At 46.5% G+C, this 27,936-nt stretch overlaps 1 protein-coding gene across 2 annotated transcripts in view; it reads left to right on the plus strand.

Moving 5' to 3' along the window:
* LOC121280554 (aminoacylase-1B-like) overlaps positions 1 to 27,936 on the plus strand; it is a 64,764-nt gene that overhangs the window by 5,329 nt on the left and 31,499 nt on the right. For both annotated transcript variants that reach the window (XM_041192684.1, XM_041192685.1), the window contains exons 2-5: positions 23,834 to 23,898; positions 25,393 to 25,497; positions 25,613 to 25,707; positions 26,429 to 26,505. In XM_041192684.1, the coding sequence (XP_041048618.1) occupies positions 23,834 to 23,898; positions 25,393 to 25,497; positions 25,613 to 25,707; positions 26,429 to 26,505 (342 nt within the window). The remainder of the gene's footprint in view (positions 1 to 23,833; positions 23,899 to 25,392; positions 25,498 to 25,612; positions 25,708 to 26,428; positions 26,506 to 27,936) is intronic.

Below are 27,936 nucleotides of genomic sequence, written 5' to 3' on the forward strand. Positions count from 1 at the left end.
GTAGAGGGTTTGGACACTGGGCGAGAGTGAATGACACGTGAGAGGACCAGGAAACTGGGAGAGAGTGAATAACATGGGAGAGAGTGAATAACATGGGAGAGAGTGAATAACATGGGAGAGAGTGAATGAAGCTGGGAGAGGGCCAGGAAACTGGGAGAGGGCCAGGAAACTGGGAGAGAGTCAGGAAACTGGGAGAGAGTGAATGACAAGGGAGAGTGTTTGGACACAGGGAGAGAGTGAATGACCTGGGAGAGTGTTTGGACACTGGGAGAGAGAGAATGACACGGGAGAGGGCCAGGAAACTGGGAGAGAGTGAATGACACGGGAGAGAGTGAATGACAAGGGAGAGGGACAGGAAACTGGGAGAGAGTGAATGACACGGGAGAGACTGAATAACATGGGAGAGGGTCAGGAAACTGGTAGAGAGTGAATGACATGGGAGAGGTTCAGGGCACTGGGAGAGAGTGAATGACACGGGAGAGAGTTTGGATACTGGGAGAGAGTGAATGACACGGGAGAGGGTTTGGACACTGGGAGAGAGTGAATAACACGGAAGACGGCCAGCATTCTGGGAGAGAGTGAATAACATGGGAGAGGGTCAGGAAACTGAGAGAGAGTGTAACACGGGAGAGCGTGAGGAAACTGGGAGAGAGTGAATAATGTGGGAGAGGGTCAGGAAACTGGGAGAGAGTGAATGACACGGGAGAGGGTTTGGACACTGGGAGAGTGAATAACACGGGAGAGGGTCAGGAAACTGGGAGAGAGTGAATGACACGGCAGAAGATGAGGAAAATTGGAGAGAGTGAATAACACGGGAGAGGGTCAGGAAACTGGGAGCGAGTGAATGACACGGGAGCGAGTGAATGACGGGGGAGAGGGTTTGGACACTGGGAGAGAGCGAATGACACGGGAGAGGGACAGGAAACTGGGAGAGAGTGAATAACAGAGGAGAGGGTCAGGAAACTGGGAGAGAGTGAATGACATGGGAGAGGGGTGAGGAAACTGGGAGAGAGTGAATAACAGAGGAGAGGGCCAGGAAACTGGGAGAGAGTGAATGACATGGGAGAGGGTCAGGAAACTGGGAGAGAGTGAATAATGTGGGAGAGGGTCTGGAAACTGGGATAGAGTGAATGACAAGGGAGAGGGTTTGGAAACTGGGAGAGAGTGAATGACATGGGAGAGAGTGAATAACATGGGAGAGAGTGAATAACATGGGAGAGAGTGAATGAAACTGGGAGAGGGCCAGGAAACTGGGAGAGAGTCGGGAAACTGGGAGAGAGTGAATGACAAGGGAGAGGGTTTGGACACTGGGAGAGAGAGAATGACACGGGAGAGGGCCAGGAAACTGGGAGAGAGTGAATGACACGGGAGAGAGTGAATGACACGCGAGAGGGCCAGGAAACTGGGAGAGAGTGAATAACACGGGAGAGGGTCAGGAAACTGGGAGAGAGTGAATAATGTGGGAGAGGGTCAGGAAACTGGGAGAGAGTGAATGACAAGGGAGAGGGTTTGGACACTTGGAGATAGTGAATCACATGGGAGAGGGCCAGGAAACTGGGAGAGAGTGAATAATGTGGGAGAGGGTAAGGAAACTGGGAGAGAGTGAATGAGATGGGAGAGGGTTTGGACACTGGGAGATAGTGAATCACCTGGGAGAGGGCCAGGAAACTGGGAGAGAGTGAATAACATGGGAGAGGTTCAGGAAACTGGGTGAGTGAATGACAAGGGAGAGGGTCAAGAAACTGGGAGAGAGTGAATGAGAAGTGAGAGGGTTTGGACACTGGGAGAGAGTGAATGACCCGGGAGAGGGTTTGGACACTGGGAGCGAGTGAATAACACGGGAGAGGGTCAGGAAACCGGGAGAGAGTGAATGACACGGCAGAAGATGAGGAAAATGGGAGAGAGTGAATAACACGGGAGAGGGTCAGGAAACTGGGAGCGAGTGAATGACACAGGAGCGAGTGAATGACACGGGAGCGAGTGAATGACACGGGGGAGAGGGTTTGGACACTGGGATAGAGTGAATGACCTGGGAGAGGGTTTGGACACTGGGAGAGAGTGAATGACATGGGAGAGGGCCAGGAAACTGGGAGAGAGTGAATAACAGAGGAGAGGGTCAGGAAACTGGGAGAGAGTGAATGACAAGGGAGAGGGTTTGGACACTGGGAGATAGTGAATCACATGGGAGAGGGCCAGGAAACTGGGAGAGAGTGAATAATGTGGGAGAGGGTCAGGAAACTGGGAGAGAGTGAATGAGCTGGGAGAGGGTTTGGATATTGGGAGATAGTGAATCACATGGGAGAGGGCCAAGAAACTGGGAGAGAGTGAATAACATGGGAGAGGGTCAGGAAACTGGGCGAGTGAATGACAAGGGAGAGAGTCAAGAAACTGGGAGAGAGTGAATGAGAAGGGAGAGGGTTTGGACACTGGGAGAGAGTGAATGACCCGGGAGAGGGTTTGGACACTGGGAGTGAGTGAATAACACGGGAGAGGGTCAGGAAACTGGGAGAGAGTGAATGACACGGCAGAAGATGAGGAAAATGGGAGAGAGTGAATAACACGGGAGAGGGTCAGGAAACTGGGAGAGAGTGAATGACATGGGAGAGGGCCAGGAAACTGGGAGAGAGTGTATAACACGGGAGAGGGTCACGAAACTGGGAAAGAGTGAATAAAGTGGGAGAGGGTCAGGAAACTGGGAGAGAGTGAATGACAAGGGAGAGGGTTTGGACACTGGGAGAGAGTGAATGAGCTGGGAGAGGGTTTGGACATTGGGGGAGACCGAGTGACACGGGAGAGTGTCAGGGAACTGGGAGAGAGTGAATAACATGAGAGAGAGTCAAGAAACTGGGAGAGAGTGAATGACACGGGAGAAGGCCAGGAAACTGGGAGAGAGTGAATAACGTGGTAGAGGGTCAAGAAACTGGGGGAGAGTGAATGACAAGGGAGAGGGTTTGGACACTGGGAGAGAGTGAATGAGCTTGTAGAGGGTTTGGACACTGGGCGAGAGTGAATGACACGTGAGAGGACCAGGAAACTGGGAGAGAGTGAATAACATGGGAGAGAGTGAATAACATGGGAGAGAGTGAATAACATGGGAGAGAGTGAATAACATGGGAGAGAGTGAATAACATGGGAGAGAGTGAATAACATGGGAGAGAGTGAATGAAGCTGGGAGAGGGCCAGGAAACTGGGAGAGAGTCAGGAAACTGGGAGAGAGTGAATGACAAGGCAGAGGGTTTGGACACAGGGAGAGAGTGAATGACCTGGGAGAGTGTTTGGACACTGGGAGAGAGAGAATGACACGGGAGAGGGCCAGGAAACTGGGAGAGAGTGAATGACACGGGAGAGAGTGAATGGCAAGGGAGAGGGACAGGAAACTGGGAGAGAGTGAATGACACGGGAGAGACTGAATAACATGGGAGAGGGTCAGGAAACTGGTAGAGAGTGAATGACATGGGAGAGGTTCAGGGCACTGGGAGAGAGTGAATGACACGGGAGAGAGTTTGGATACTGGGAGAGAGTGAATGACACGGGAGAGGGTTTGGACACTGGGAGAGAGTGAATAACACGGAAGACGGCCAGCATTCTGGGAGAGAGTGAATAACATGGGAGAGGGTCAGGAAACTGAGAGAGTGTGTAACACGGGAGAGCGTGAGGAAACTGGGAGAGAGTGAATAATGTGGGAGAGGGTCAGGAAACTGGGAGAGAGTGAATGACACGGGAGAGGGTTTGGACACTGGGAGAGTGAATAACACGGGAGAGGGTCAGGAAACTGGGAGAGAGTGAATGACACGGCAGAAGATGAGGAAAATTGGAGAGAGTGAATAACACGGGAGAGGGTCAGGAAACTGGGAGCGAGTGAATGACACGGGAGCGAGTGAATGACGGGGGAGAGGGTTTGGACACTGGGAGAGAGTGAATGACACGGGAGAGGGTTTGGACATTGGGAGAGAGCGAATGACACGGGAGAGGGACAGGAAACTGGGAGAGAGTGAATAACAGAGGAGAGGGTCAGGAAACTGGGAGAGAGTGAATGACATGGGAGAGGGGTGAGGAAACTGGGAGAGAGTGAATAACAGAGGAGAGGGCCAGGAAACTGGGAGAGAGTGAATGACATGGGAGAGGGTCAGGAAACTGGGAGAGAGTGAATAATGTGGGAGAGGGTCTGGAAACTGGGATAGAGTGAATGACAAGGGAGAGGGTTTGGAAACTGGGAGAGAGTGAATGACATGGGAGAGAGTGAATGACATGGGAGAGAGTGAATAACATGGGAGAGAGTGAATGAAACTGGGAGAGGGCCAGGAAACTGGGAAAGAGTCGGGAAACTGGGAGAGAGTGAATGACAAGGGAGAGTGTTTGGACACTGGGAGAGAGAGAATGACACGGGAGAGGGCCAGGAAACTGGGAGAGAGTGAATGACACGGGAGAGAGTGAATGACACGCGAGAGGGCCAGGAAACTGGGAGAGAGTGAATAACACGGGAGAGGGTTAGGAAACTGGGAGAGAGTGAATAATGTGGGAGAGGGTCAGGAAACTGGGAGAGAGTGAATGACAAGGGAGAGGGTTTGGACACTTGGAGATAGTGAATCACATGGGAGAGGGCCAGGAAACTGGGAGAGAGTGAATAATGTGGGAGAGGGTAAGGAAACTGGGAGAGAGTGAATGAGATGGGAGAGGGTTTGGACACTGGGAGATAGTGAATCACCTGGGAGAGGGCCAGGAAACTGGGAGAGAGTGAATAACATGGGAGAGGTTCAGGAAACTGGGTGAGTGAATGACAAGGGAGAGGGTCAAGAAACTGGGAGAGAGTGAATGAGAAGTGAGAGGGTTTGGACACTGGGAGAGAGTGAATGACCCGGGAGAGGGTTTGGACACTGGGAGCGAGTGAATAACACGGGAGAGGGTCAGGAAACCGGGAGAGAGTGAATGACACGGCAGAAGATGAGGAAAATGGGAGAGAGTGAATAACATGGGAGAGGGTCAGGAAACTGGGAGCGAGTGAATGACACAGGAGCGAGTGAATGACACGGGAGCGAGTGAATGACACGGGGGAGAGGGTTTGGACACTGGGATAGAGTGAATGACCTGGGAGAGGGTTTGGACACTGGGAGAGAGTGAATGACATGGGAGAGGGCCAGGAAACTGGGAGAGAGTGAATAACAGAGGAGAGGGTCAGGAAACTGGGAGAGAGTGAATGACATGGGAGAGGGTGAGGAAACTGGGACAGAGTGATTATCACTGGAGAGGGTCAGGAAACTGGGAGAGTTTGAATAACGTGGGAGAGGGTCAGGAAACTGGAAGAGAGTGAATGACACGGGAGAGGGCCAGGAAACTGGGAGAGAGTGAATGACATGGGAAAGGGCCAGGAAACTGGGAGAGAGTGTATAACACGGGAGAGGGTCATGAAACTGGGAAAGAGTGAATAATGTGGGAGAGGGTCAGGAAACTGGGAGAGATTGAATGACAAGGGAGAGGGTTTGGACACTGGGAGAGAGTAAATGAGCTGGGAGAGGGTTTGGACATTGGGGGAGACCGAGTGACACGGGAGAGGGTCGGGACACTGGGAGAGAGTGAGAACATGGGAGAGGGTCAAGAAACTGGGAGAGAGTGAATGACACGGGAGAAGGCCAGGAAACTGGGAGAGAGAGTGAATAATGTGGGAGAGGGTCAGGAAGCTGGGGGAGAGTGAATGACAAGGGAGAGGGTTTGGACACTGGGAGATAGTGAATGAGCTTGTAGAGGGTTTGGACACTGGGAGAGAGTGAATGACACGTGAGAGGACCAGGAAACTAGGAGAGAGTGAATAACATGGGAGAGAGTGAATAACATGGGAGAGAGTGAATAACATGGGAGAGAGTGAATAACGTGGGAGAGAGTGAATGAAACTGGGAGAGGGCCAGGAAACTGGGAGAGGGCCAGGAAACTGGGAGAGGGCCAGGAAACTGGGAGAGGGCCAGGAAACTGGGAGAGGGCCAGGAAACTGGGAGAGGGCCAGGAAACTGGGAGAGGGCCAGGAAACTGGGAGAGAGTGAATGACAAGAGAGAGGGTTTGGACACAGGGAGAGAGTGAATGACCTCGGAGAGGGTTTGTACACTGGGAGAGAGAGAATGATATGGGAGACGGCCAGGAAACTGGGAGAGAGTGAATGACACGGGAGAGGGTCAGGAAGCTGGGAGAGAGTGAATAATGTGGGAGAGGGTCAGGAAACTGGGAGAAAGTGAATGACAAGGGATAGGGTTTGGACACTGGGAGATAGTGAATCACATGGGAGTGGGCCAGGAATCTGGGAGAGAGTGAATAACATGGGAGAGGGTCAGGAAACTGGGCAAGTGAATGACAAGGGAGAGGGTCAAGAAACTGGGAGAGAGTGAATGAGAAGTGAGAGGGTTTGGACACTGGGAGAGAGTGAATGACCCGGGAGAGGGTTTGGACACTGGGAGAGAGTGAATAACAAGGGAGAGGGTCAGGAAACTGGGAGAGAGTGTAACAAGGGAGAGGGTGATGAAACTGGGAGAGAGTGAATAATGTGGGAGAGGGTCAGGAAACTGGGAGAGAGTGAATGACACGGGAGTGGGTTTGGACACTGGGAGAGAGTGAATAACACGGGAGAGGGTCAGGAAATTGGGAGCGAGTGAATGACACGGGGGAGAGGGTTTGGACCCTGGGAGAGAGTGAATGACCTGGGAGAGGGTTTGGACACTGGGAGAGAGTGAATGACACGGGAGAGGGCCAGGAAACTGGGAGAGAGTGAATAACAGAGGAGAGGTTCAGGAAACTGGGACAGAGTGATTATCACTGGAGAGGTTCGGGAAACTGGGAGAGAGTGAATGACGTGGGAGAGGGTTAGGAAACTGGAAGAGAATGACACGGGAGAGAGTGAATGACACGGGAGAGGGCCAGGAATCTGGGAGAGAGTGAATGACACGGGAGAGAGTGAATGACAAGGCAGAGGTCCAGGAAACTGGGAGAGAATGAATGACACGGGAGCGAGGGAATGACACGGGAGCGAGTGAATGACACGGGGAGAGGGTTTGGACACTGGGAGAGAGTGAATGAGCTGGGAGAGGGTTTGGACATTGGGGGAGACCGAGTGACACGGGAGAGGGTCAGGAAACTGGGAGAGAGTGAATAACGTGGGAGAGGGTCAAGAAACTGGGATAGTGTGAATGACATGGGGAGAGGGTTGGGACACCAGGAGAGAGTGAATAACGCGGGAGAGGGTCAAGAAACTGGGAGAGAGTGAATGAAACGGGAGAGGGCCAGGAAGCTGGGAGAGAGTGAATGACGAGGGAGCGGTTTTGGACGCAGGGAGAGAGTGAATGACACGGGAGAGCGCCAGGAAACTGGGAGAGAGTGAATAATGTTGGAGAGGGTCAGGAAATTGGGAGAGAGTGAATGAGCTGGGAGAGGGTTTGGACACTTGGAGATAGTGAATCATATGGGAGAGGGCCAGGAAACTAGGAGAGAGTGAATAACACGGGAGAGGGTCAGGAAACTGGGCGAGTGAATGACAAGGGAGAGGGTTTGGACACTGGGAGAGAGTGAATGAGCTGGCAGAGTGTTTGTACACTGGGAGAGAGTGAATGACACGGGAGAGGGCCAGGAAACTGGGTGAGAGTGAATAGCATGGGAGAGGGACAGGAAACTGGGAGAGTGAATGACAATGTAGAGGGTTTGGACACTGGAAGAGAGTGAATAACACGGGAGAGGGTGAGGAAACTGGGAGAGAATGAATAATGTGGGAGAGGGTCAGGAAACTGGGAGAGAGTGAATGACACGGGAGAGGGTTTGGACACTGGTGAGAGTGAATAACGGGAGAGGCTTTGGACACTGGGAGAGAGTGAATGACACGGGAAAGGGTTTGGACACTGGGAGAGAGTGAATAACATGGGAGAGGGTCAGGAAACTGGGAGTGGGTCAGGAAACTGGGAAAGAGTGAATGACATGGGAGAGTGTCAGGAAACTGGGCGAGAGTGAATAACACGGGAGATGTTTAGGATACTGGGAGAGAGTGAATAACACGGGAGAGGGTCAGGAAACTGGGAGAGAGTGAATGACAAGGGAGAGGGTTTGAATACTGGGAGAGAGTGAATGAGCTGGGAGAGGGTTTGGGCACTGGGAGAGAGTGAATGACAAGGGAGAGAGTTTGGACACTAGGAGAGAGAATGTAACAGACAGAATCAGATGCTCCCACAAACTTTATAGAAACGTTGGCATTGCATCAAGCGATGATATATCCCCATGAGAGATGAAAAGGATTTGTTTCCATTTAGAGGATTGTTGGGACCTGGTACTCTTGACTTGGAAAAGTGGTTGGAGCTGATTGCATAAATAATGTAAAATGGCGTTGGACAAATGCTCGAGGGTGAGATGCCTTCAGGGTTACAGATAAAAGCAGGGATGTGGGATGAAGCTTTTTCAGCGAACTGCCACAGGCCCGTTAGAGCTCTGAACACATTGGTCCCTACAATTTCTACAATTCTAATTCTAATCAGTGTGTAACTTCTGAAGGATTGAGAGTTCAATAACAACTGGACATTGTTAATTGGCCAGTGCTTATATAATTCATGTAACTGTAGTTAAAACCACTCACTCATTTTGGAGCCCAAACTAATTTCAATGATTTTCATATTTCCAAGTCCTGTAATAACTAGGAAGCAAGCAAAGTGAACCCTGGTGATTCTGAATTCTTTGGCTACAGGATCTCTGCAAGGGCAGGTAGCCACAAGGCTGAACTTGGGGCATAGCAACAGAAGTGAGCCATTCAGCCATCAAGCCAGTTCAGTTAGACCATGTCTGATCTGTACCTTAACTCTGTCTACTTGGTTCTGTTACCACCCAGACACTTAACTAACAAAAACCTATCAATTTCACACTTGAAATTTTCAATTGATCCCCTAACCAGCAGCTTTTTGCTGGGGTGGGGTTGGGTGTTAGAGTTGGTAGGCAAGGTGGCGGGGCTACTGGTGGTGATAAATGGGAGAAGAGTTTCATATTTCCACTGCCCATTGTACAAAGAAATGCTTCCTGATTTCATGACCAAATGGTCTAGCACTAACTTTCAGGTTATAACCATTGCTCTGGACTCCCCCCTTTAGAGACAATATATAATATAACACAATACATAATAGCCAGGATGCTGGCACCATGCCAGTAATTAGCTGTAAAATCACTGCCCTCTTTCTATATCGGTAAACTGTGGGAAATGCAGTCGTCAGCGCCAGAGCCAGTTAATCATTGGCTCCTGCAGTTTTGCAAGTGTCGGAACCAAGGAGCCTGGCATTGAAGATTTGCTGTTTTGTACCTTTTTTTCTGTTAGCAAGCTCCCAGTCCATTAGTGGCACTTAATATAGTTAAGGGGAATGAGTTACTTGCAATGCTGAGAGATGCGCTGCTTTTCTTGTTGTTTGCCCCTTTTCCCTGTTTTGAAATGGTACCTCATGCCGTGGTTGCAGTTCTCTGTTGTTCAGAGTCCTCTGCCACATCTCAAGTCTGTTCTGCTATTCAGTGGGATCATGGCTGATCCTAACTCCATATACACACCTTTGCCCCACATCTCTTTAATATCTTTGCCTAACAAAACTCTAGCAACAAAATTAACAACTGATCTAGCATCAATTGTTGTTTGTGGAAGAGAGTTCCAACTTCTACCACCCTTTGTGTGAAGAAGTATTTCCTAATTTCACACCTAAAAGGTCTGGCACTCATTTTAGATTCTGCCCTGCAAGTCCTCGACTCCCTAAACACCAGAAGTAGTTTCTTCCAATTCCAACCAGGAATTATGGTTTTAAAATGCCTACCCTTACACACAGCCTTCGCTCCTTTATACATATTTTCCCCTTTGAATGCAAATTCCCATTGTTTCACCATGTCTTTGGACTTGACCTTTCTGATAAAAATCTCTCAAAACACTTAAGTTTTACCAGTAATCTTTGGGAAAAATAAACACATGTTTCTAAACTTCGCCTGGCTAGGTGACACATTCACCCTCCATTGAAAACAATCTGGTCTGGTTTATTTAACAATGCAAATGTCCCTTTTCACCTTACTTTCTAAACCTCCCCGATGTTTACCATATTTACATCAAAGCCTTCAGACCAGCTGCCTTTAATCCAATTAAGTCTCTCTCTCACTCACACACACACATACATAAAGACACAGATACTAGTATTTTACAATAAATTCCAATAACATTGAGAATTATTATATCTTCCTGATAGTGAACACTGACAAGCACGCCATTCCAAAAATCGAAGACCTGTGTACCAAGCTGGCAGGAGGGACAATGTACACAAAGGTTGACATGAGTCATGTTCATCAACAACTAGAGTTGGATAATTCCTCCTAGGAATTTTTCACAATTAATGCCCACAAAGTGTTGTACCAATATACACAATTGCATTTTGGTGTCTCCTCCGTTTGTGCCATATTTCAGAGAACAATGGAAAGCTTACTGCAGGGACTGACCCAGGTTGTAGTCTAGTTAGGCAATGTATTGGTGACTGGATTCACTGAAAAAGAGCATTTGGCAAACTTAGAAGAAGTTTTAAAACATTTCTTGAAAGCTGGAGTGCGTTTAATAAAAAAAGATAAGTGCACGTTCCTAGCAAGGGAGGTAATCTATCCATCCAGATGAGGAGAAAGTGAGAGCCATAAGAGAGGCATCTGCACCAAAGAACACCTCAGAGCTCAAATCATTTCTAGGAATGATCAGTTATTATGGGCGATTTTTAACTAATTTGTCTACAGTGCTGGTCCCCCTTCATCCTCTACTCAAAAAGAACCAATATTGGTCTTGAGAGGTGCCCCAGAAAGAAGCTTTCGTAAAGATGAAACAATTGTTGCACTCGTCCAATCTATTAGTACATTATGACCAGATGAAAGAATTGGTGATGCATCCCCCTACGGATGCATCTTTCACCGGATGGATGACGGCACAGAATGGCCAGTAGGTTACTTATCGAGAACTCTCACCATAGTGGAAAGGGATATTTGCAGATGGAAAAAGGCGGCTTGTCCATCATCTTTGCTGTCAAGAAATTTCACCAGTATGTATACAGCTGCTATTTTACAATTGTTCACACCACAAACCATTGTTAGGATTGTTTAGTGAGGACAAGGCTATACCACCCATAGCCTCAGCAAGAATACAACGATGGACTTTAATCCTGGCAGCGTACGCATACATTTTCATACGTAGGCCTGGTAATCAAATCACAAACACCAATGTCTTTAGTCATTTGCCTTTACAAGACAATGATGGGCACTTTCCAGTTCCATAGAAACTTAGTTTACTGTTAAATTTCTTAGAATCCTCACTGTTATGTGCTCGACAGATCAGAGACTGGACAAGTTGGGACCCAGTCCTATCTCAAATACGAGAACAAGTGCTGCAAGGTTGGTCACAGGAGCCCGTATCTGATTAAATGAAATCGTACTTCTAAATGAGACATGAAATAACCAACCATTTTATTGTGGGGAGCACGAATGATAGTTCCTCCAAAGGGAAGGGAGCCACTTTTGATTGAACTATACACAGGGTGCATCCAGGAATTTCACGAATGAAGACCATAGCATGCAACTATCTATGGTGGCCTGGGATGGATGGTGAAATAGAGAGTTTAGTAAAGCACTGTGTAAAATGTCAGCAAGTGCAAAAGTTGCCAGTGACAGCTCCATTACACCCATGGGAGTGGCCAGGTAGATGCTGGGTGTGGTTGCGCATTGACTACGTTGGACCTTTCCTGGGAACAATGTTTCTGCTCATTGTCGATGCCCATTCAAATTGGTTGGACGTGTATAAAATGAAGTCACCAATGTTGACCGCAGCAATTGAGAAACCACGTTAGAGTTTTGGCATTCACGGACTACCGGAAGTAGTCGTTTCTGATAAAGGCATGGCATTTATATGTGTTGAATTTCAACAGTTTATCAGCCTCAACAGTATCATTCATGTGAAAACTGCACGTACCACCCTTCCTCGAATGGACTGGTTGAAAGGGCATTTCAAACGTTCAAGGCAGTCATGAGAAAGCTAACTGGCGATTCCTTGTCAACCAAGCTAGCATGCTTACTTTTTCATTACAGGACTATCCCTCACAAAACAGGTGTCACACCTGTGGAGTTATTGTTGAAACGCCATCTCAGAACGAGATTGAACTTAATAATGCTGAATTTAGAGGGCAAGGTGGAAAGGGGTCAGGGAAGCCAGAAAACTAGAGATGATTGGCAAAGGCACGAGAGGAAATTTACAGTGGGAGAGCTGGTATACGTGAAGAACATCGGGGAAGGACCAAAGCGGATACCGGGTGACTGGATCTTTCTTACCACACGGAGGTGGAATGCCGGATCATCACTAAACATGTGGACCATTTCAGGAAGAGAGAGACAAATCACCAAGATATGTTTCCACCAGTGATCATGTGGGTCTGTGTTTCCTGTTGAGGATACTCAACCCAGGACTGACATGTCTGATGTTCCTGTAAGAGTTGAGGATACAGAACTGCAAGTGCCCAGCAAAGCACCTGATGTTCAGGCAACTCCAGAAAGGAGATTCCTGACAAAGAATCTGAAGTTGTGGAGCTGCGATGTTCCACACGTACCAGGAAACCACCTGAAAGACTTAACTTGTAAATTCTTTACCCAGTGTAAATGTTATGTTATCTTGAAAAATATGTATTTGTAAATATAATATGTATAGCCAAGTTAAAAGGGGAGGAATGTAGTAATTACGATTTTATTTAGTGTGCAGTGACCCTTTTAAGAATAATACTTGTTAAGGAAGTTCAAATAATCTGTAGTCACCAATGGGAGAGCAGCATGGGCCACCTCAGCAGTCAGTGTAGATAGAGTTGGAGTTGAAAGCACACGTGTAGTTGCTGCTGTGTATATTATAAATAAACTTAATGTTTCCACCCAAGAAGTGCCTGCAGATCAACTCTATCACTAATAGCACAATTCAGCCACCCTACAACGCTTCTGTATCGGTTCCCCTTAATATCTTGCAAATTTCACAGGTATGATTCTGATAAACACTACATTACCTCCAAGGTCAATATATCCTTCTTAAGGTGTGGTGCTCAGAACTGTTCACAGTAACTCCAGGTCTAGCCAGTTCTGACAAAGAGTCACATTGAACTCGAAATGTTCACCCTGTCTCTCTCCACAGATGTTGCCAGATCTGAGTTTTTCCAGCATTTTCTGTTTTTATTTCAGATCTCCAACACCCACAGTATTTTGCTGTTATTTTAGTAGTCCAACCAGAACTTTGTATAGCTGATTCATGAATTCTACCCCCTTGTATTCTAGCCCTCTAGATATAAAGGCCAGCATTTCGTTAGCCTTTTGGATTATTTTCTGTACATGTTCAGGACATTTTAATGATCTGTGTACCTGGACTCCCCTAATCTCTTTGGACCTCCACTGTTTCTAGCTTTTCACCATTAAGAAAATATCCTGTCCTATCTGTTTGGGTCCAAAGCAGATGACCTCACATTTACCTAAACTGCTCTGTCCAGACTCCTCATGATTTTGAACACCTCTTGTCACGACTCACTGGAGATGGTGCGCTGTGGTATCAAGCTTCCTGAGCCAAGACAAATGTGAAAAGTTTAATCAGACCACCAGATTGCCTCAATTCTACCTAACTGTTTAATTTAGGTTAAAAGAACACGAGCACCAGGTTTGTAAACTTAACAAATAAATAACTGTCTGTTAAACAAATTGACTGTAACCAGCGGCAAAAGAAAGAAATATGATATATATGTGTGTATATATATATATATATATATATATATATACACACACACACACAAAACATGGATTTTAAGGGTGGGATAAAACAGCTCAATAACACCAATCTGGAGTATAGGATTAGATGGGTTGACTTTGATTGCTTTCTTCCAAATTCCTTGCAAGTTGTTGTGGCTGACATGAGGTGGTTTCCCATCGCTTGCAGTGGTTCTCTGGTTGAACCTTGCTTTTGATGCCTCTACTTGTGATTTTTCCTCTTTTTCTTCTGTCAGGGGTTTCTCAAAGAAAGCAGGATATGGTGATGTGAGTAATAGCAAGCTAGCTACTATGGCAGGATTACTGGAGTCTTACAAACAGAGGAGAGAGAGGTTTCAGGTCTTTAAACTTTGCAGGGTAGGAGCTAATCCTCTGCACTATCCTCACACAAAACCTGGCCACTTGGTCAGGAGCCAATCAAAACACTGTCGCTAGGCAGCCCCCTCCTAAACTAGGTCTCCTTTCCAGCACCATTCTGTCCAACCTAGCATACATTGTTCCAGGATATAGCGACATTGTAGATTTTCTTCTTCCTGCTCTAGTGAACATCTCTTTTAAACTGCAGCCATGGTAATTTATAAAGCCACAGTCCAATCTTAAAGCCGCAGACCAAGAAAAAATAAAAAATATGTTCTTTACACTATACCAAATCTCCTCTTAATTTTCTCTACTCCAAAAAGGGTCCCAACTTTTCTGATCCTTCTACGTAACTGAAGTTCCTCATCCCTGGAACAATTCTTGTGAGTCTTTTCTGTGCACTCTCTAAAACTTTCACACCCTTCCTAAAATCTGGTGCCCAAAATGTAAGTGTGAGTCAATGTTTGATACCTTTAGTGCCGATTAGTCACCAATCACTCCGGGTGTGAGGCATTTTGTATAAGTTGTAGGAAATTTATTAAGTAGAAGCACAAGCAGCATGACAAAATGATACTTAGCAAGGCAGTAGTCACAATCTGTTGTTACGCACACTGGCTCTAGGCTGTCCGGTCGATTGGGGTGCTATCTCCTGTTCTGTTCTTGTTGACCATAGTCTATCTCCTTTCCTCTTAGTTATTTGCTGAGGATCACAAGACGACTTCCTATACACTTTTTGAGTCCAGCCTTGTGCCATACTGGGTGATGGATTAGTTTACTCTTGACTAACTTGATCAGTGTATTATTATTTTATTTTTGACCTGATTACTGTACCATTATTTCATTATTGTCCATTATTATAAGCTTATGTGGCCCTCTTACATGATGTCTTTGCTTATTAAGCTGGACACCCTTTAGCTAACATAGTTAACACAGTTCCTTATAACTGCTATTGTCTTATTATAGAGTTCAGCAGTTGAATTTGTTTCTTCAAGCTTCCAATCAACCAAAGGTCAGAATACTTCCTGACCCAAGCTTTTACAATAGCTTGACACTTCTTTCCACCGTCCCCCATACATCGGAATCTTACCTTGACTAGATTATTAAAAATTATGCCTCGCTTATCGGCATTTTCCGAATTCATACTTCCATATTAACCTACAAGAACTGGACGCAATACTCCAGTTGAGGCTGAACCAGTGTTTTAGACAGGTTTATCATAGCTTTGCACTCCTTGCTTTTGCAATCTATGCCCCTATTAATAAAGCTCAGGATCCATATCTTTAACCACTCTCTCAACCTGCCATTTTCAGTGATTTGTGCACCATATATCCCTAGGTCCCTCGCTCCTGCACCCCCCTTTAGAACTGTATCCTTTATTTTATGCTGTCTCTCCGAGTAGTTCCACCAAAATGAATCACTTCACACTTCTTTACATTACATTTCATTTGTCACTTGTCCCCCCATTCCACCAACCTGTCTATGTCCTTTTGAAGTCTATCACTAGCCTCCTCACAGTTCATATCCACAAATTTTGAAATTGTGCCCTGTACACCACTGTCTAGGTCATTAATATATACCAGGAAGAGCAGGAGTTCTAATATCAACCCTGGGGAACTCCAATATAAACCTTCCTCCTGTCTGATAAACAACCTTCACCACTATAAAAGCTTTTTCCATCTCATGTCACTCAGCCAATTTCATATCAGTGTTGCTACTGTTCCTTTTATTCCGTGAACTCTAACTTTGCTTACAAGCCTGTTATGTGGCACGTTATTAAATGCCTTTTGGAAGCCCAATGCACCACATCAACAGCATTACCCTCATCATCTCTCTCTCACCAAAAAACCTCCAGCAAGTTAGTTAAACACAATTTGCCTTTAACAAATCCATGCTGGCTTTTTAAAATTAATCCACATTTGTCCAAGTGACTACGTAAAGTCCAGCCATTCGCGGGGCAAACGTTCCCACAACACCTTGCAAATAGTGAAATCGTGAACGATGAACATGATTTTCAGTGGGAGTTAATTAGATAGGTTCCAGCAATGTGAAGGCAGCATTGGTTTATGCAGTTACTGCACAGCAAATTCTGGTACATTACCAGTATATAACAGATGGAGGGAGCTTCTGAGCAATACAAGATATGCATTGAAAGTTTTAAAAAAAGACTCTCCTCATTTAAGGAAAAAAATTAACCACCTGAAAACTGACAGACAAAATTGGTGAACTTTTCAAAATTGACCAGAGCCATTATCGCAGTTCTGGACTGAGAGATTTGGACACTTCCAGACTAATCTCTTTGTTCGGGCTGCACTTCAGCTGCACCCATTCCAGGCACTGGTTCTCACCCCTGTCGGAAAGATGCTTAAGAAAAGAGAATTAAGTGTTCACTGCCAGGAATAATGGAAGGAATTCGCTTCCAGAGACTTTGACACCATCTCCCCATTAAAAGCTCTCTGCTCCATCATGGCTGCCGTCTCCTCAGAGAAAGAGGAGAGAAAAGCTGGATAAGCAAACGTTACTCATGTGATGGGTGATGCGGTGTACAAAGGCATTAGCGCAGGGTAAGCGAATATGCGAACAAGGAAATCGTGAAAGGTGAGACTTTACCATATTAATTTTGCCCCGAATTGTTGTTTCTAAAAGCTTCCGCACCACAAAAGCTAAACTGACTGGCCTGTAGGTGCTGGGTTTATTTTTACACCCGTTTTTGGACAAGGGTGTAACATTTGCAATTTTCCAGTCCTCTGTCACCACCCCTGTTTCTAAGGAGGTTTGGAAGATTATCGTCAGTGCCTCCATAATTTCCACTCTCACTTCCCTCAGTATCCTTGGATGCATCTCACCCGGCCCAGGTGACTTAACAATTTTAAGTACAGACAGCCCATTCAATACCTTGTCTTTATCAATTTTTAACCCATCTCGGGTGTCTCAGCTGCCTACTCTTTCACTATGACTTAGACAGTATCTTCTTCCTTGGGAAGGACGGGTGCAATGTATTCATTTAAGACCTCAGCCATGCCTCGGTCTCCATGTGTAAATCCCCTTTTTGGTCTCTAACTGGCCTCACTTCTCTTATCACCCTATTTATATACCTACAGAAGACTTTTGGATTCCTTTTTATGTTAGTTGCCAGTCTCTTCTCATACTATCTCTCCCTGCTTCTCTTATTTGCTTTTTCAACTCCAGTCTGGATCTTCTATATTGTACCTGATTTTCAGTTGTATTATCCACCTGATATCTGTCATACACTCCCTTTTTCTGCTTTATCTTACTGTCTATTTTTTTTTCATCATCCAGGGGATTCTGGATTTATTTGCCTCATCTTTCCCCCTTTTGGGAATATACCTGGACCTTACCTAAGCTATCTCCTTTTTAAAGGCAGCTCGTTGTTCAATTACAGTTTTGCCTGCTAATGAATTCATTACATTCACAAACATAATTCACCTTTCTCAAAAATGCAATAGAATGTTTCTCATTTAACTGCGGATTCTGGGTACGAGAATATACAGGTTATATTACTGGACTGGTAATTCAGAGGTCCAGACATTCTCTCTGTATACACTCTATCAAAACCTTTAATAATTTTAAAGACCTCTTGTGAAGTGATCTTTCTTCAAAAGAAGGGACCCAGCCTGTCAATGCTGTCCTTATATGCATACCTATGCATTGTAACTTTTCTCTACCCCCTCTCCAATGACTCTATATTCTTTTTATAATATGACAAAATGGCAAAGACACACCCTCACTAACATCCAGGGACTTGTGCCATCATTGGGAGAGCTGTCCCACTAAACTTGACTAAACTAGCCAAGCAACAGCCTGACATAGTCATACTCACCAAATCATACCTTACAGCCAATGTCCCAGACTCCTCCATTCATCCCTGGGTGTGTCCTGTCCAACTAGCAGGACAGAACCACCATTGGCAGTCAGGCCTTCAGCTCCCTATGCCTCCCCACCAAACCTCTCTACTGAATCCTTTAAGGCATTTTTAAAAACCTACCTCTTTGATCAAGCTTTTGGTCATTATCCTAATATCACATTATGTGGGTTTGATCATTTTTATTTCATGCTCCTGAAGTGTCTTGGTGTCAAATGTTACAGCAACTTGTCCTTATATAAGGTGTTTAATGTAATAAAATGTCTCAAGGCTTCTTTCTTACTTAGGCTTAATTCCCGTGTGGGGGAATGAGCAGCAAGATTGCCACCAGCCCCATTCCATCACAATCAGCCTGAGTGCAAAGGACAATGCTGAAGAATTTTCAACTTCAGCCAGAAGTGCTGAGTAGATGACCCATCTTGGCCTCCTCCTGAGGTGCTCAGCATCACATAAGCCAATCTTCAGCCAATTTGATTCGCTCCATGTGATATCAAGAAATGGCTGAAGACACTGGATACTACAAAGGCTATGGGTCCTGACAAACTCAGCTCCGACCTCATTACAACCTTTGTTCAAACATGGACAAAAGAGCTGAACTCCCGTGGTGAGGTGAGAGTGACTGCCCTCGACATCAAGGAAGCATTTGATTGAGTGCGGCAACAAGGAGTCCTAGCAAAAATTGAAATCAGTGGAATCTGGGGAAAGCTCTGTACTGGTTGTTACCTAGCATAGAGAAAGATAGTTATGGCTGTTGGAAGTCAATCATAAAAACAAAAATAAAAACAAAAAACTGCGGATGCTGGAAATCCAAAACAAAAACAGAATTACCTGGAAAAACTCAGCAGGTCTGGCAGCATCGGCGGAGAAGAAAAGAGTTGATGTTTCGAGTCCTCATGACCCTTCGACAGAACTAGGTGAATCCCAGGAAGGGTTGAAATATAAGCTGGTTTAAGGTGGTTGGGAGGGGGATGGGGTGGGGGTTGGGTGGGGGGAGAGAAGTGGAGGGGGGTGGTGTGGTTGTAGGCAAAAGCAGTGATAGAAGCAGATCATCAAAAGATGTCACAGACAGCAGAACAAAAGAACACATAGGTGTCAAAGTTGGTGATATTATCTAAACGAATGTGCTAATTAAGAATGGATGGTAGGGCACTCAAGGTATAGCTCTAGTGGGGGTGGGGGGAGCATAAAAGATTTAAAAATACTTAAAAATAATGGAAATAGGAGGGAAAAAGAAAAATCTATATAATTTATTGGAAAAAAACAAAAGGAAGAGGGAAGAAACAGAAAGGGGGTGGGGATGGAGGAGGGAGGTCAAGACCTAAAGTTGTTGAATTCAATATTCAGTCCGGAAGGCTGGAAAGTGCCTAGTCGGAAGATGAGGTGTTGTTCCTCCAGTTTGTGTTGGGCTTCACTGGAACAATGCAGCAAGCCAAGGACAGACATGTGGGCAAGAGAGCAGGGTGGAGTGTTGAAATGGCAAGCGACAGGGAGGTTTGGGTCATTCTTGCAGACAGACCGCAGGTATTCTGCAAAGCGGTCGCCCAGTTTACGTTTGGTCTCTCCAATGTAGAGGAGACCACATTGGGAGCAACAAATGCAGTAGACTAAGTTGGGGGAAATGCAAGTGAAATGTTGCTTCACTTGAAAGGAGCGTTTGGGCCCTTGGACGGTGAGGAGAGAGGAAGTGAAGGGGCAGGTGTTACATCTTTTGCGTGGGCATGGGGTGATGCCATAGGTGGGGGTTGGGGAGTAGGGGGTGATGGAGGAGTGGACCAGGGTGTCCCGGAGGGAACGATCCCTACGGAATGCTGACAGTGGGGGTGAAGGGAAGATATGTTTGGTAGTGGCATCATGCTGGAGTTGGCGGAAATGGCGGAGGATGATCCTTTGAATGCGGAGGCTGGTGGGGTGATAAGTGAGGACAAGGGGGACCCTATCATGTTTCTGGGAGGGAGGAGAAGGCGTGAGGGCGGATGCGTGGGAGATGGGCCGGACACGATTGAGGGCCCTGTCAACGACCGTGGGTGGAAAACCTCGGTTAAGGAAGGAGGAGGACATGTCAGAGGAACTGTTTTTGAAGGTAGCATCATCGGAACAGATGCGACGGAGGCGAAGGAACTGAGAGAATGGGATGGAGTCCTTACAGGAAGCGGGGTGTGAGGAGCTGTAGTCAAGGTAGCTGTGGGAGTCGGTAGGCTTGTAATGGATATTGGTGGACAGTCTATCACCAGAGATTGAGACAGCGAGGTCAAGGAAAGGAAGGGAAGCGTCAGAGATGGACCACGTGAAAATGATGGAGGGGTGGAGATTGGAAGCAAAATTAATAAATTTTTCCAAGTCCCGCCGAGAGCACAAAGCAGCACCGAAGTAATCATCAATGTACTGGAAAAAGAGTTGTGGAAGGGGGCCGGAGTAGGACTGGAACAAGGAATGTTCCACATACCCCATAAAGAGACAGGCATAGCTGGGGCCCATGCGGGTACCCATAGCCACACCTTTTATTTGGAGGAAGTGAGAGGAGTTGAAGGAGAAATTGTTCAGTGTGAGAACAAGTTCAGCCAGACGGAGGAGAGTAGTGGTGGATGGGGATTGTTCGGGCCTCTGTTCGAGGAAGAAGCTAAGGGCCCTCAGACCATCCTGGTGGGGGATGGAGGTGTAGAGGGATTGGACGTCCATGGTGAAGAGGAAGCGGTTGGGGCCAGGGAACTGGAAATTGTAAGGTGTCAGAGGAATCACGGATGTAGGTGGGAAGGGACTGGACAAGGGGAGAGAGAAAGGAGTCCAGATAACGAGAGATGAGTTCTGTGGGGCAGGAGCAAGCTGACACGATCAGTCTACCGGGACAGTTCTGTTTGTGGATTTTGGGTAGGAGGTAGAAGCGGGCAGTCCGAGGTTGGGCGACTATCAGGTTGGAAGCTGTGGGAGGAAGATCCCCAGAGGAGATGAGGTCAGTGACAGTCCTGGAAACAATGGCTTGATGTTCAGTGGTGGGGTCATGGTCCAGGGAGAGGTAGGAGGAAGCGTCTGCGAGTTGACGCTCAGCCTCCGCGAGGTAGAGGTCAGTGCGACAGACAACAACAGCACCACCCTTGTCAGCGAGTTTGATGACGATGTCAGGGTTGGACCTGAGAGAATGGAGTGTAGTAAGTGGTGGGGAGGGGGTGGGGAAGAGCGGTTGGGTGGGGGGAGAGTAGGGATCGTTCCCTCCGGGACACCCTGGTCCACTCCTCCATCACCCCCTACTCCCCAACCCCCACCTATGGCACCACCCCATGCCCACGCAAAAGATGTAACACCTGCCCCTTCACCTCCTCTCTCCTCACCGTCCAAGGGCCCAAACACTCCTTTCAAGTGAAGCAACATTTCACTTGCATTTCCCCCAACCTAGTTTACTGCATTCGTTGCTCCTAATGCAGTCTCCTCTACATTGGAGAGACCAAACGTAAACTGGGCGACCACTTTGCAGAACACCTGCGGTCTGTCCGCAAGAATGACCCAAACCTCCCTGTTGCTTGCCATTTTAACACTCCACCCTGCTCTCTTGACCACATGTCTGTCCTTGGCTTGCTGCATTGTTCCAGTGAAGCCCAACGCAAACTGGAGGAACAACACATCTTCCGACTAGGCACTTTCCAGCCTTCCGGACTGAATATTGAATTCAACAACTTTAGGTCCTGAACTCCCTCCTCCATCCCCACCCCCTTTCTGTTTCTTCCCCCTTCCTTTTGTTTTTTTCCAATAAATTATATAGATTTTTCTTTTTCCCTCCTATTTCCATTATTTTTAAATATTTTTACATCTTTTATGCTCCCCCCACCCCCACTAGAGCTATACCTTGAGTGCCCTACCATCCAATCTTAATTAGCACATTCGTTTAGATAATATCACCAACTTCAACACCTCTGTGTTCTTTTGTTCTGCTGTCTGTGACATCTTTTGATGATCTGCTTCTATCACTGCTTGTTTGTCCCTACAACAACACCCCCCGCCTCCACTTCTCTCCCCCCACCAACTTAAACCAGCTTATATTTCAATCCTTCCTGGGATTCACCTAGTTCTGTTGAAGGGTCATGAGGACTCGAAACTTCAACTCTTTTCTTCTCCACCAATGCTGCCAGATCTGCTGAGTTTTTCCAGGGAAGTCAATCATCTCAGTTTTAGGACATCATTGCAAGAGTTCCTCAGGGTAGTTTATTGCGCCAGGTCTCTGCCTCCTGCTTGTCACTCCAGGTCTCTGCCTCCTGCTTGTCGCTCCAGGTCTCTGCCTCCTGCTTGTCGCTCCAGGTCTCTGCCTCCTGCTTGTCGCTCCAGGTCTCTGCCTCCTGCTTGTCGCTCCAGGTCTCTGCCTCCTGCTTGTCGCTCCAGGTCTCTGCCTCCTGCTTGTCACTCCAGGTCTCTGCCTCCTGCTTGTCACTCCAGGTCTCTGCCTCCTGCTTGTCACTCCAGGTCTCTGCCTCCTGCTTGTCGCTCCAGGTGTCTGTCTCCTGCTTGTTGCTCCAGGTGTCTGTCTCCTGCTTGTCGCTCCAGGTCTCTGTCTCCTGCTTGTCACTCCAGGTCTCTGTCTCCTGCTTGTCACTCCAGGTCTCTGTCTCCTGCTTGTCACTCCAGGTCTCTGTCTCCTGTTCTGTTTGTACAGCTTGAGCTGTAATGAGACCTCTTCCCCATCATGCTGTGCAGGGACTGCATGGGCCATGTTTCTATTTGATCTAAGATTAAGTCTAGTGCTTGTTCCTAGTCACCAAGGAACTTGTTTTGTCTCTCTGTGTCATATTTACCTGTGGAGTGAGGATTCTCTTCCCTGCACACTTCTAACTATTCCAGAGTAATAAAAGAATGACCTTTCAGCCACAGTAAATCATTTTCCAGGTTATTGGACATTTTCCGTCCTTTGCTACCACTTGTGTGCATACAATCATATGAAATCGAGGCATAGTAACAGACCTTCGTGTCCATCGAGCCTGTCCCAGTCAATCATGCCGTCATACAGACACTTCCCACCCCACCTATAACCATGGAATCTCCTGGGACAGGCAAAGAAGCCAATAAAAACCCAGGCCAGTTAGGGAGAATAACTGGAATATTCCTCTTCTACCTCCTCAGATGATCCAGTGTAGCCTAGGAGACCACTTTATCCTGACTGAAGTTGCAGGATACCGAGCTAGCTCAATGTGATTTCCACCCATCCAGAAACTAGTTCAGCTCTTGCTGGAAGGAAAATAGTGAATGAGAGGCCATTACTGCATCCAGTAGCCTGTTCCAGAGGCTCAGTATTCTCTGGGAAAGGAACCACCTCCTAATATTGAAGCTAGCTTTGCCCTCACGATTTAGCTGAAATAATTGGTCCATCTAAAGACAATCTAGTCCCTTCACTATTTTATAAACTTTGATCAAATCACCCCTGGATCTACACTTCTGGTGAGTGTAGTGCCCTAGTTTCTTTGAACCTATCTGGGTCACTAAGACATTTTAAGCTGGGAATTAGAGAGCAAAACTGGACACAGTATTCTGAGGCCTAGCCAAGGTCATGTACAAGGACAAAATGGTTTGTTTTGTAGTGAATTGTCGTGTGGATACACCCTCGAGCCCTGCTCACTCCTGACTATTGTTTCATTACATTGGTCATGGGCCTCTGGAGGTTAATGTACAAAAACACCTAGATCTCTCTCTGTCTCACCACTAGTTTTAAGTTTTCCCCTCAACTTTATGCCATTCCTCTAGTTTGGAGGATAACAGTGTTATAAAAGTACTCAGTCTGCCTTAGTCTGTCTTTGGATGTTGCAGGACTCACTGTGCCTGTGTTTTTTCAGATGGTGCTATTGATTTCCTGGAAAGGTTGAGTGTGGAGCTAGACCTTCCGTGTAAGAAGATTGAGGTGAGAAATTGTGCTTTTATAGATCTGCCCCCACCCCACGCAAAGCCAGAACAAGCTTATAATAAAGAACCTGGGCTTTGTTCATCCCATGAAGTGTGGGGAGGGGAAGGGGGGAGGAAACAGGTGGTGTAAGAATAGGCATAACTGTCCCTTTTTGAAGACATTTTTATCAAGGTCCCAGCAGGTTGCTTTATTGAGTGAGATGTACATGACAAGATGTTAGTACACATATTCACCTGATATTACTAGGTCACCAAGGGCAGCAGACACATGGGAACACCGCAACCTGCAAGTTCCCCTTCCAGCCACTCACCATCCTGACTTTGAAATATATAACTGTTCCTTCACTGTTACTGAGTCAAAATCCTGGAACTCCCTTCTTAACAGCACTATGGGTGTACCAACACCACAGGGACTGCAGTGGTTCAAGAAGGCAGCTCACCACCACCTTCTCAAGGGCATTCAGGTATGGGCTATAAATGCTGGCCTAGCCAGCGATGCCCAATCCCATGAATGAATAAATAAAATCCCCACACTGTAAGAGAGGTGGGTTAGTGCTAGTGCCTTTGAAAATGTTGTGAACCAGCTCAAGAGACTCCTCCAGAGTATGTTGCTGCCAACAGAGAGTGTATATAGGCACTAAAGCTGCACTGAGCTCAGTCAGTCTGTGCAAGCTGCAGACTGGTGCGGTGTATTAATAGCACTGCATACCGACTCAAGCACTGATGCTTGAGAGGGCAGAGGGAGCTTTGGTTTAATAGTGTGGTTTTACTGCTGCTGTACACTGTAGACAATGACCTCAGTTGACCCTGGAGGATTACCACAGATAGAAGATTTTATGTGGGGAGAGCTTGAGCATACAGTAGGGGATCTTGGATCTCTGTTTTGTTCTAAGTTTTCACGTGGCTGTGAGACTTCAGTGCTCTCCTGGGCAGCACCCCACTATACTCTCTGTAGACTTCAGTGCATCCAAATCGCTACCACCTAGATCCTGTCCTGCACTAAGATCCTTCACACCCATCATCATGAGCCTTGCTGACTCCCCAACATCTCCAATAAAGGATTCTCATCCCGTGTTCAATTCCTCCATGGCCCCACCCCTTCCTATTCCTGCAACCTTCACCAAGCTTGCAACCCTCTGAAATCCCCATTTCTCTGACGTTGGTCTCTTGAGCATTCCTGGTTTACGTTGCACTGGCATCGGTGGACATGCCTTCCACTGTCTAAGTCCCAATTCTCTCCCTCACCCTCTTCACCCCTCACTCCTCCTTTAAGATGCCCTTTAAATCCCATTTCTTCGACTAAACTTTTTTTTGCCTCTCCTAATGTGTCTTTTTTTTATTTGACACAATTTTTGTCTGGTTACACTTCTGCAAGGTGCCCTGTGACTGTGTTACAGGCGCAGTATAATTGTCAGTCGTTGTTTAGAGTGCGGAATGACAGAATGTACCGAGTGTGTGTGAGTGGAACATTGAAGCCTGCCTTATTGTCTAGGTTTGCCCAGGACGGACAATTGTCATCATCACCTGGGAGGGAACGGACCCCAAGCTGAAATCTATTCTCCTCAACTCCCACACGGATGTGGTACCAGTCTTTGAGGTAAGCTCTGCGGACAACACCAGTGGGATTGGTGCAGATTTTTGGGGATGAGGGTGCTGGGTGGGGTTACAATTCAGCTGGTGGAGCTGGGCTCACTCTGCTTTTCTGTGTGTAGGAGCACTGGAAACACGATCCGTTTGCAGCAGTGAAGGACCAGCAGGGGAATATTTACGGCCGAGGCGCACAGGACATGAAGTGTGTCACCATTCAGTGAGTTCGTTGAATGGCTTGTTAGGAGTAAGGGTGCCTCTGGACTGATACTGAGTCAAACAAACCAGCAGGATCCAGGAATCAGTTCCCTATCCGTGCTGAATTAGCTCATTTCAGCCAGGCTAGAGATATGGGGACGCTGACTGGAATGAATACCTTAGGTTCAGGTTAAAGTGTATCTTGAGAGTGTTTGATGGTTTAGTATAGTGGGTGCTTTACTTTATTTTCAACCCCATGCAGTACCTGCCCTGGGAGTGTTTGATGGGGACAGTGTAGAGGGAGCTTTACTCTGTATCTAACCCTGTGCTGTATCTATCCTGGGAGTGTTTGATGGGGAGGGTGTAGAGGGAGCTTTACTCTGTATCTAACCCCGTGCTGTATCTGCCCTGAGTGTTTGTTGGGGACAGTGTAGAGGGTACTTCACTCTGTATCTAACCCCGTGCTGTACCTGTCCTGAGAGTGTTTGATGGGGAGGGTGTAGAGGGAGCTTTGCTCTGTATCTAACCCTGTGCTCTACCTGCGCTGGGAGTATTGGATGGGACTCTGAGGTTCCCCAGCACTGCACCTCTTACCTTGAAAGTGTAAAAATTGCTTTAGATAGAAGTGTGTGGTGAGGAGGGTGAGATACAGTACTGTTTATTGTGGCTCAGTATGTAACAATGCCCCAAACTGGCTGTAAACCTTGTAGTTTGCAGGAGAATTTCTCTTCTGACTCTTTCAGGTATATTGAAGCAATTCGGAAGTTGAAATCAGAAGGAAAACGATTTCCTCGGACAATTCACCTGTCATTTATTCCTGGTAAATATAAAAAGGGCTGAAGTTTCTCCAGGGTAAGGGTGCAGTTGTATCGAGCGTTAGTGCAGTGATTGTCTCAAATCCCTTTATTTGTGATGCATGTGACAAAAATGGAGCACTCCATTTCATTTTGGACTGGCGGCAGTCAGTTTAATCCAGTCACAGTATATTAGGAAAAGTAGTTGTGCGTTTATATAGTGCCTTTCATGACCACGGAAGGTCTAAAAATGTTTACAACCAGTGAAGTCACTGTTGTAATGTAGGAAACATGGGAGCCAATTTGTGTGCAATGTGTTCCTTCGAACAGCAATGTGATAGCAAAATAGCTAATCTGTTTTACGTTGAGTTTCAAAGTCAGCTGCTGCCAGAATCCTGTGCTCAGAATAAATGGATCACATGTTGCTTAACTTTGGCTGGTGTCCAGGTAAATTTGCTGCAGGAATTCCCAAGCCTCGCTTCTCTACAACAGCTTTCATTTTGTATCACACATTTAGTGCAGTAAAATGTCCCAAGGTGCTTCTCAGGAGTGTTATCAGATGTAATTGGTCATGAAAATTTGTTACTGTGCCGCATAAGGAGATATTAGGACAGGTGATCAAAAGCTTGGTCAAAAATAGGTAGATTTTAAGGAGGGTTCACAGGAGGAGAGAGAGAGGTTCAGGGAATGAATTCCAGAGTTTAGGGCCCAGGCAGCTGAAAGCAGGGCCTTGGGTGATGAACCGATTAAAATCGGGGGAATGCAGAGATCTCAAGGATCATGTATTTCGAATATAAACAAGCTGAGATTTTTGTTTCCACTCAGTGCGGAATGGGAAGCTCCTTATTGGATTGATTTATTTAAATCCAATAAATGCTAAAAACTGCTGATGTATTGAAGTAGGTTTTTCAAATCGGCAAGTTGATTTGGAATCTCTAGAGAGAGAGGGAGATCAAGATGGTAAGGTTTGAAAATGTAAGAAATTAAGGATAACTTTGAATTTAAAGGTTAACCCTGCTCAATAAATCTGCTTGTTAGTGTTTAGGTTGAGCTCTGACATTGTTACGCTCTTATCACTTTCGAAGATAGATTGGTCTTTCACAGGAAGGTTTTCAGTTTGTTTTCCTGGGGTCATTATCAAAACCCCACTTTGATATCAGGTCAAGTGAAGATACACCTGAGTTTGCGAGGAGTAAAAACTCAGCTGTGAGAACAGTTTATATAATAGAGAAGCCAGAGCAGGAAAAGACATAAAAACAGAGGCGCCATCTCTCTCACTGGAGAAGCTTGAGAGTACGGAGCCAGTGATCCCTCCAGATTTCTAAAATGATTTGATTGCTTGCTCTCTCCCTGGATTGTGATGTAACTTGGTGCCTGATTTTGCAGTTTTCTCTCCCTGCTGTGCCGAAGTGAGCTGGCATTACCCTGTCCACCATGGCTGAGTTGGTACCATTTTC

The sequence above is a fragment of the Carcharodon carcharias genome, chromosome 7 (genome assembly GCF_017639515.1).
Source record: "Carcharodon carcharias isolate sCarCar2 chromosome 7, sCarCar2.pri, whole genome shotgun sequence".
Lineage (NCBI taxonomy): Eukaryota > Metazoa > Chordata > Chondrichthyes > Lamniformes > Lamnidae > Carcharodon > Carcharodon carcharias.